General features: G+C 38.4%; 1 protein-coding gene across 1 annotated transcript; it reads left to right on the plus strand.

Annotated features, from left to right (window-relative positions):
• Nucleotides 1-1,255: 1,255 nt before the first annotated feature.
• On the plus strand, nucleotides 1,256-9,645 carry LOC141344298 (C2 calcium-dependent domain-containing protein 4C). Its single transcript, XM_073849155.1, has 2 exons — nucleotides 1,256-1,374; nucleotides 3,552-9,645. Exon 2 carries the CDS (start codon nucleotides 3,589-3,591, stop codon nucleotides 4,852-4,854), a length of 1,266 nt encoding a protein of 421 aa, XP_073705256.1. The 5' UTR covers nucleotides 1,256-1,374; nucleotides 3,552-3,588; the 3' UTR covers nucleotides 4,855-9,645.
• Nucleotides 9,646-10,545: the final 900 nt, after the last annotated feature.

A 10,545-nucleotide genomic window follows, 5' to 3' on the forward strand; every position in this document is an offset into this window, starting at 1 on the left:
GTCCTCTCTTCAAGTTTCCAGGGAAACAGACAGGCAGATCAGAGAACAGCAAATCAAACACAATTAGACATCATTTTAGAGCACTATTCCATTCAAAACGCTTCTCTCTCACTGGCCAGCTATAAGATTTCACCAGTTGTGGATAATAGACAAAAGGTTTAATTAACAAGGCATTATCCTGCCTGTGGCAGTCCACGCATAGTTATCCATGCATCATGATTTTCCTGACGGAGAGAAGCGGTTTTCCTGCATGAGAAGTGTTCAGAATGGCATACTGCAATACCACTCATGCTGTTTTTTCTCGTATGCGTACTACATGAAGTATGTAATGCCTACACTCTTAAAAACTCCACAGCGATGCCATAGAAGAACCATTTTTGTTCCACACAGAACCATTCAGTCAGAGGTTCTAGAAAATAATCTCTTTCTTACATTTTATAATCTGAAGAACCTTCTTTCACCGCAAAGAACATTTTGTGCAACAGAAAAGTTCTTCAGGTGTTAAGGTTCTACATGGAACCATTTGGGCAAAAAGGGTTCTTCAATGGCATCATGAAGCACCTTTATTTTTAAGAGTGTATGCTTATTATTTAGGACTATTTTGGCTTGTAAATAGTGCTTGATTAGTGCATATTTCTCTCCTAATTCAAACAAGGTGCCATCTTCACTGGATGAAGCAATTTTATTCAAAGAGAACTAGAAGCAAAGAAGCAAAAGGATGGATTTGGTTCTTACAAACACGCCGCTTTTGGCTTCACAAGATGTTAGTTGATGGACTGGAGTGGTGTGGATTATTGTGATGTTTTTATCAGCTGTGTGGACTCTAATTCTGACGGCACCCATTGGTGAGCAAATGACGTAATGCTACATTTTCTTCGCGATGGTCTGAAGGTAAATACATTTCCAGAAAATGTTCATGTTTTTGTGCTAACTACTCCTTGTAGCCAGTATGTTCTCTTTTACTGACTATTTGTTAATTTGCAATGCAGTGAAATATTCAATTCCAAACATAACAAATATTTACTTTTGCATATTTTAAATAGTATTTAGTAAGCAGTCTAATCTGTTCCTAACATTTGCAATTTGTATTCCTTAAGTAGTAGGCAGTATACAGTATAAACAATGCGATTCTGAACACGCTGATACGGACTGTGAGTAATTCCAGGGTGATGCGCGTTACCGTGCGCGCACTCCCACTGGCTGATATGCGCGCGCACGGGGGTCGGTGCGCTATTAAAGCCGCGAGTAGACGCGCAGTGCCAACAGACAATTCTATCCTGGAGTACCGGAGACCCGAACAAGGGTGAGACGAGCAACGACATATGGATTGAAGCGAGGATACTTACTTCACAACCGGACTACAAACCACTTCACGTAAGTTCAATTGAGATTCAACAGGTTTTCTATCGGGAACAGCTTTGGAAAAGTTTAATGCATGCGTATTTTCGTTATACATTCACTTATATGTATACAAAAGTAAAAATCAGCGCTAAATGTCTAGTTTCAAACTATTGCTCATTCGAAATGTGCTGTGAAATGTGAAAACGGCAAGTCGCGGCAGTTTTACCGTGTTACAGGTGTTTGAAATGATCTATTGTCAAATAAGGTTTTATTTTATAGGAATACAGCAAAAAGAAGTTTCAATTTAATAAAAAATGCCATTTGTTGAACATTTTTCTCTCTTATTTCTTTTTCGCAGTATCTTACTTGAAAAATAAAGTAATTAACACTTAGAAAAAGTACCATTGTGTTACCATGGTGTTCTTTGAAGTGTCTTGCTTTCTGCGCTGTTTGAAGGAGATCCCATATTAATTTATTAAAGTTTGAATGTAGTAACAGTGGTATTCTATTCAAAACTGATGATATACACGCTTAAACATAAAAAAAAAGTTTTTTATTGGCATCAATGGTTCTATTAAGAGCCATGAACATCCACTGAACCGTAAAAATGCAGAAAAGGTTCTTTATATTTTTAAAATGTTCTTCAAAACTGTTCTTCCATTATTTTTAAGAATATATAATAAATCATCAATCATTATCAGTTCACTGATTCTGCATATAAAAGTCTCTAAGTGTACCACTTTAGACAATGCTGATGTTTGTTAAAATAAGACAGAACATGACTTACTTTTGAACAAATAAAGTCCACCTTTGCAGCTCTGTTTTCCTGTTGTGCTTCTGCAGTCACAGCAAATGCTGCGCAGTCTGTATTTTACATCACATTGTGCAGCTGTTGCGCAGAAGACTCTTTCATTGGGAAAAAAAGGTCTGTGCATCAATAAATAATTAATAGAGAGGGTTTTCAAGGCTTATAAACCTATACACAAAACAAAAAGTCAACATTTCTAACCGTTTATAATAACTTTCATTAAAATGATTAACAAAAATTACTTTGTAAATTGCTTTTGATGCCATTAATTTTCAGTCTGTCAGGTAACTTGTAAAAATCTAAATCGATTTTTGCGTCAGTTAAAATATTAAACAAACATCTAAATTCAACTGAATTCATTTGGTTGTACAAGTCACAATAATTGATAACAGAATAACTAAATAACAGAAGAGAAATAACTCACTAAGGAGGTTTTTTTTTTTTACAATCTTTAAATTATATACTGTATGTTAATATATCCTCCTTGTAAACCCAATACAGTACCTTCACGGACCCCCCGGTGTCCAAAGACCTCTGGTTGAAAAGACTGTAGAAAAATGCTTAATTATGATACTAGAAATACAACATATATGACCCTGGACCACAAAACCAGTCATAAGTGTCAATTCTTTGAAACTGAGATTTATAAATCATCTGAAAGCTAAATAAATAAGCCTTCCATTGATGCGTAGTTTGTTAGGATGGGACAATATTGAGAAAATCACCTTTAAGTTTTCATATATTTACAGTAGGACATTTACAAAATATCTTCATGGAACATGATCTTAACTTAATATCCTAATGATTTTTTGAAAGAAACATCTATAAGTTTGACCCATACAATGTATTTTTGACTGTGCTATTCAAGACTGTTTTTGTGGTCCATGGTCACATAGATCAGTGCATAAACATTTAGGTAAGTCAAAAACATACTCAATGCAGTAGCATCTAAGGCTTACGTTTTATTGAATCAAAAATATAATTGAATATGCTTGGATTAACCACAATTAGAGAACAGAGTGGAATAGCTTTTTACAACATACCTGCACTTACTCTTTTTGAAACCATCTGTGTACATTCTGCATATATTTCTTATGTAAATAAGCTTTGCGGATTGAATGCGTAATGCAAAACGATGCTGAGTGCATGTTGAGCGACATCTCCACAAGGTGACAGTGTACAACTGATAACCGAAAAGCAGACAGGTGTCAGCTGTCTTTAACAATTGCTTTTTAGTGTTAGCAGTGTGTTAACACAGTGTCAGAATCTTCCCAGAATCCACTGGGTGACAGTGTACCCAAAGCAGCGAGGAGGTGGACGGCATTCAGTTTGTATTTGCATTCATGAATCGCAGGTGTCAGTGTGGGTTGATGATATTTCGTATCGCTCTTTGTGCCCGCAGGGTGCGATTGCACGTCTCTCCCAGACCCCGCCGAGAGATGTGGCTGCTGGAAAAGATCCGCGGTTCAGTGGAGGGAAACGTCCTCCGCCAGGGAGACTCGGCTGACAAACAGAGCAAAGCCCCCTCCTACAGCAACGTCCTCACCCCTGACAAGATTCCCGATTTCTTCATTCCACCCAAATTGGTATGCTGCCCCCCAGAGGAAGAGACGCCAGAGATGAAGCCAAAAAACGGCCTCCATTCTTCCACATCCGAGCAGACCATATGCTGCAAGACGCCGCAGGGCAGTCCGCGCAGCCCGCGCCTCATTAACAAGCTGGCTGGAGACACCAAGAACTTGCTCAAAGCTGCAAACCGCCACATCATCCAGATTGAGAGCGCGGACGACTTGGTGGTCGGGGAAGTAGGTGACCTAAACACAAACGCCGACCCCCAATCTCAAACGGCCATGTCCTTGCCCTACGTCCCCAAAGCGCAGACCTCCTACGGCTTCGCCACGCTTATGGAAAGTCCTCACACGAGACGTAAAGAGTCCCTCTTCCATAGCGACCCCACAAGTCCACTTACCTCACCCAACACCCAACGCAAGTCGCAGGGTAACCACCTAAACCCCAGCGACTGTAACACCTCCCATTCCAACCCCTACCGGTACTTCAGCGGCGGGGAAAGCGACACTTGCTCCTCAGCTGAGTCCTCTCCGTTCAACTCCCCTCTGTTGTCCCGCTCTGCATCCCTCCTCAAGATGTTCACCCACGAAACCCAAGCCAAAGTGTCCCGTGCCAAGCGCTCCTTCGCCCGGCACAGTTCTCTCTCCACGGACGAGTGCAGTTCTGTGGAGACCAGCCCGAACATTCAGAGGCGCTTACGTTGCCCTCCTTCTCCGGCGTTCCGAGGACGGAAGTACGGAGGGAACATGGACCGCTTCACCCAGCACACAGTCAACCTCCACAAGGGAGGAACTCTGCGCATCTGCACAGACTACGACATCGACGCCACCAGGCTTCACGTTCGCGTACTGGCGGCAGAGGACCTCTACGATAAGCAGTGCGATGTGAAGAGCATCAATTGTTGTGTGGCTCTGTACCTGAACCCGGGAAAGCTCCAGAAACAACGAAGCACCATTATCAAGAACAGCCGCAACCCTGTCTTCAACGAGGACTTCTACTTTGACTCCCTTCCGGTCGCGCAGGTCAAAAACCTTGCCATCAAGATGAAGGTAGTCAACAAGGGCACCAGTCTGAAGAGAGATACCTTATTGGGAGAAAGGGAGGTACCTTTGAAAGAGTTGCTTTCTGGGATCTAGGGATCTTCAAGTCTTCAAAGTGGTCCATTTGGTTGCAGAACTCTCTAATTAACTGTGTGCAGCTTCCCAACTTGTTTACCAGCAGTGAGAGTGAATGGATGTACTGTATGTGTGAGATCTGTAAACACAGCCTATGCGTGTACAGGCATGCTTCGATTGTGAGTTCCAAGGGTTCGTGTTTGTGTTGAGACTACTTGATTCTCACCGTCGGAGATAACGATAGATAAAAACAACTCCCTGTCCAAATGGCATCTCTCCACAACAGCACTGATGCTTTGAAGTCATTTAAGGCCAGATGCAAATGCATGCTTCATCAGCCGTTTGAGCCTTAAAATGACAAAGATGACAAATACATATTTTCCCCCGTATTGCTATAATAACTGTGTTTTGCCTTGTGCCTCTTTAATTCTGCTCTTTAGGGTTTCAGACTGTGACATTATTTTTCAAACTCACTGTAAAACTGTAAAACTTTTTTCTTTTTGAACGCTGAATCTGTGCAGTTAAAAACACCCTTCAGCCTTACTGAGTGACAAGCTACTCACTTTGAGTGACACGGTACTTTAGAGAGGGCGTGACTCGTGATTGGACAGGAGATATGACATCATCTCGATGTCAAGACAAAGTGATTTCTGTAAATAGAAGGCTCTTTTAAATCTTCTGTGTAGCTGCACCTGAAATCACTCCCTATTCCCTATAGTGTTGACAAAAAATACCATGGCGTTAATATGTTTTTTAGACATGCTTGTGATAATTCCATGGCGTTTTTTGCAGTAACTTGGATTGGCATGGGTTCTTGGGCATGTACTGTGGTAATACCATAGTTTTGACGTTTACCATGGTTATTTATGTGAATATGGTAATCATGCAGTACCATAGTATATATCAAAGTATTTTAGTATTATGATACCTAATCTGATACCATTGCCTTACCACAGTAATATGTGACCCTGGACCACAAAACCAGTCATACAGGTCAGTTTTGTTTTTTTAATAAATAAGCTTTGCAGTGATGTATGGTTTGTTAGGATAGGACAATATTTGGTTGAGATACAGCAGTTTGAAAATCTGGAATCTGAGGGTGCAAAAAAATATCTAATTATTGAGAAAATTGCCTTTAAAGTTAAGTTATTAGCAATGCATATTACTAATTAAAAATTATGTTTTTCTATATATTTATGGTAGGAAATTAGCAAAATATCCTAATGATTTTTGGCATAAAAGCAAAATCGGTAATTTTAACTCATATAGTGTATTTTTGGCTATTGCTACAAATATACCCGTGCTAATTAAGACCGGTTTTGTGGTCCAGGGTCACATATATCATAGTATTCTTTGAAGTGCCATGATACTGTGTATATCAGAGTGTTGCTTTACCATAGGATGTACTAGTAACCAAAAGTTGCAAAGGTTAAAATCTTATACCAAGGCTATGCTAACATACACAATGCTTGCGAAGAAGTTTCTTCAGAACAAACGTATGTGTTTACGTTTCTAACGGACATCAACGGTGCCCACTAGTGCCATTTTAGCTTCGATCTCAGGTTAGGGAACATATTGCATTTTTGTATGTGTGCACTTTAATGGAGTACGTTGTGGATTTGCAACAGTTTATGGTGCATTGTGGGTATCGTTTTGTATGAAGTATAAAATTGTTCAATAAGGTTTAGGACAGAAAATTTCCCCCAGGAAATATGGAGTTTTTTTTCATATGCCGTTAATGCTCAGAAAGTGTTCCGATGATTATTCTTGTATTAAATATGTGTGCAGAGTTTTGGCATGTTTATGGTAGATGTGTGTGTAGATGTTTTCCAATGGGAGCAGTTGCATGGCAAAGTGTTCAAGCCCTCATGTTTTCATTTCTGTTGTTATTGAGTCAGATGGTGAACGTGTATGATATAAACTCACATATTTTCTTCACATCATCCCCTGTATTGGATCCATAGCACTAATACTATTTTTTTACTATACTATTATTAACTTGATATTAATTTTTGCCACATTTCCTCCACAGTAATAATCTGAAATGAAAAGTGTGTCTTGGAAGGTTTATATCTTATATCTAAAAATCTCAAAATGTCTTTGATAATCACCTTAGCCGAGTCAGATAAATTTGGACTTGAAAATTACCCTTGTATAAGACACTGTAATGCGTCATACATGGCAAGCTCTTTGTTTGGCCTAAAGAGTGTCCGGTAATATTCCTGAGAGCTCTTCAATCAGGTTACCGCACTCTTCGCTTCTTGAGTCTTGAGTGGATTCGCACAATTGCACCTCTGTTGGAAGTGAGACAGATTGTCTCGCAATTCTGGCTTAAGTTCAAGGCAACACATCTGTGTGTTTTTGATGAATCATTTGCATATCCTTAAGGGTGAAGTGTGTAATTTATGTGCCACATGCGACACCAAATGGAACTGCAACCAGTTTTTCATGTTTTCTAATGGAATGTGATGTTTGCTTGTGCAGAAGTTGGTTGCCACTTCTGAAAATCATTTCAGAGGCTTTCAATTGCAGATCATTAAGATTTCTTTTCTTTTTTTTATTATTGCACAAAGTAGCAGTCACAGTAGCAAAATTTTGCATGTAAAAATAGGTCCATTATATTTCTGTCAGCAGCTCACTTTCAAACCAAGCATCTTTCTGTTGATCAAAGCAACTCGAACCCATTGCGAAATCTGCATTGGATCCAAGTGAAAAATACTTTTAGTAATTGAAATTGTACTTTTAGTCCAACTAAAAATATACTTAAGTATATTTGATTGTGCTAAAATGGAACTGTTGCAAGTATACTTTAGGTACACTTTAAATATTTAGCATTTAAAGACCAATTTAAAAATTATTCAGTCCTCATCAATTTCGTCAACGATGACGATGGCGAAATCATTTCGTTGACGGCACTTTTTTTCATGACGATAACGAGACGATGACGAGATAAAAATGGCTCGTTGATGACTAAAACATGACGAGACGTGTGTGAGTTTTCGTTGACGAGACGAGAATAGACGAAAATGTTAGTGGGTGGTCCGTCAGACGTTTAAAATGCATGACATTTCTGCTTATTGTGCATGCCAATTAAAACCAGTAAATATCTGCCTCTATGGCAAGCCGTTTTAGCATTAAAAACTCCTTGCCATACTAGTATGGCAAGCCGCTTTAGCATTCCCTCCTTGTTTGTATTTTATGTTTTAAAACATTCCTTCATTATTGTAATTATTGGTGAAAATAGTCGATCCGGAAGCTCACATTGTGTTGAACTATAGATCTGCTATTTTCAGAACTTAAGTGACACTACCCAACAGCAAAATACTTACTGACCTACATTAATTTGTTAAAAGACTACTTTTCCCCCTTTTTTTGACTAAAACTAGACTAAAACCTTTTTGACTTTTCGTCGACTAAAACTAGACTAAAACCTTTTTGACTTTTCGTCGACTAAAATTGGACTAAAACTATCACATATAGAAGTGACTAAACTTTGACTAAAACTAATAACCATTTTAGTCCAAAAGACTAAGACTAAGACTAAATCTAAGATGGTTGTCAAAAACAACACAGATCAATAGTGACATTAAAATATATTGTAGCCTTATTATTAAGAAATGTGCATTGTGCACAAGTAGTACACCAAGTAAAGTTTAATTACTATTTTTATAACAGTACATTTTGAGCGATGTGTCAGTAAATATGTTAGTAGGCTTAAACTATACTTTAAAATAAATGCATTTTAAATCTATTACTGTTTTACAAGGGGAAATCTTTCTCCCGCATGCAAAATAGCTACACTTTGACATCAAAAATTCACCAAATAAGAGTAAACAGTCAGTTTTCATTTCATCTTGACTTTATTAGCTCTTTTAGCTATATAACATATATTTTAATGATCCTTTTAAATCCAATGATTCACAGATCTGTCCTTTTTTTAAAAGCATTTCCTTCTTTCCTTTATTCATTCATTTGTACCTGGACATTTTCTGCTCTGTTGAGTTATGGTCTTTCATCTTTCATTGAAAGCACTTCCATGTCACTTTCACCAAGCTGAAAACATTTATTATATATTAAAGGAAAGAAAAAAAAATGGTGTGCAATTACACTCCGGATGTGAATCACTCCATACAAGCTTCATGTGAATTTTTTCTCCACTGTATACTTCCAGGGTGCAATGATTAATTTATTAAATTATTTCCACTTCTATTTTCAGTGCTCTTTCAAAAGGGCCAAATTGCAGGCGTATTAGATTTCCCATCAGAGCCACGTAGAAAACAGAAAGACTTACTCCTGTCGGGAACTGAGTTTTTTTTGATCGGCAGAGAATTCAAATTAGAAGATGAGAAATAGATTTCAGTAGGGATTCAATATGGGGGGTGTTAAATCACATTCATTTCCGTAACCATCTTCCTGTACGTGAGATCAAAGTGTCTCGCACTTGTGTTTCGGATAAGTCATGGAAAATGAAGTGCCTATCCACTGTACTTGATTCCCTTTCCTTCCCCGAGCCCGTCACCAGCCGCAGCGTTCCTATGCATGTGTATAAACACCCCTCACCTGTGATGTGCCGTTCCTAAGTGTGGTATTTGGGCTTGTTGTTATTCCGAAGACGGATGTGGTTTTGATTAGATGCAGTCGTCATGCCGTTTATTTTTGTTTGTTTGTTTGTTTGTTTGTTTTAGCTTCTTTCCAGTGGTTTATTCTCTCTCTGTTTTTCTTCCTCTTTTCCAAACTGATTTTCTATCCACAAGTTTACTCGATCATGCTATTGCTTTGTCTATTTTCTTACCTTGCTCAATAAAAGTTGTGTGGATGTTGTACAACAATTGTTCTCTGTCCTTTAAGGGTCCACTGAAGTGCTTTAAAACATGCAGAGTTATTCTATGTGTTGACGCCATTTCAACTGACATAGGAAGATAGGGCTGAACATATCAAGCAGTCCTGCCCCCTTTTTAAATAGCCAATAGCCTTTTGTTTACATCACAGCTTGGCCCATGGCAGCCACAATCTCATCCATATCATTATAAAATATAGCATTCTGTATACAATTCAATAGGTTCAATAAGTTTTATGGTCTGCACCGACTTGCGAATCGTTCCCTATTCCCTATGTAGTGCACTAAGTGCCATTCACCGTACAGAAAATACTGAATCTGTGAAAGTGACCGATTTCAGCCGCAGATTCAGCGTCTATTTATAGTGTTGGGGGTGGGACTCTTCAGATTAGAGAGTATTTGATTGGACAGAACATTTAATGAGAATCTGAAGTGCAGGGGGATGTCATCAAATGGAGACTGTAAATTTTGAATGCTTATATCTTGTAAATGCAAATGTTGTCATACTAGCTTATAGATAACTTTAAAGCTAACATATTTATTCTAAAAGCCAAAAAACTTCAATTTTGATTTCGCACGGACTTTGATGCTCAATTTTGAATCCAGTTTGGAATGTTTCTGGAAATTTGAACTTGTTTTTATGTGCATTTGCAGCTCTTCGTGCACAAAGTGAGTTTCTAGCACACATTTTTGTATAGGCACTTGCATAGAAATACAATAGTAAGAGCATCAAAAACTTTAGACTTTCAAATCCTTTGAGCTTCATTAAATATCAGATTCATGAAGTTATAGTATTGCAGTTCTATTCATTTTACACCTGAAAAGTTGTGTAGATGATTGTTCTCTGTCCTTTAAAGGTCCACTGAATTGTTTTG

Source organism: Garra rufa, chromosome 10 (assembly GCF_049309525.1).
Source record: "Garra rufa chromosome 10, GarRuf1.0, whole genome shotgun sequence".
Classification (NCBI taxonomy): Eukaryota; Metazoa; Chordata; class Actinopteri; order Cypriniformes; family Cyprinidae; genus Garra; species Garra rufa.

Excerpts from the sequence above, each read along its gene's own strand:
- LOC141344298 (XM_073849155.1), top strand. The coding sequence starts at position 3,589 with ATGTGGCTGCTGGAAAAGATCCGCGGTTCAGTGGAGGGAAACGTCCTC.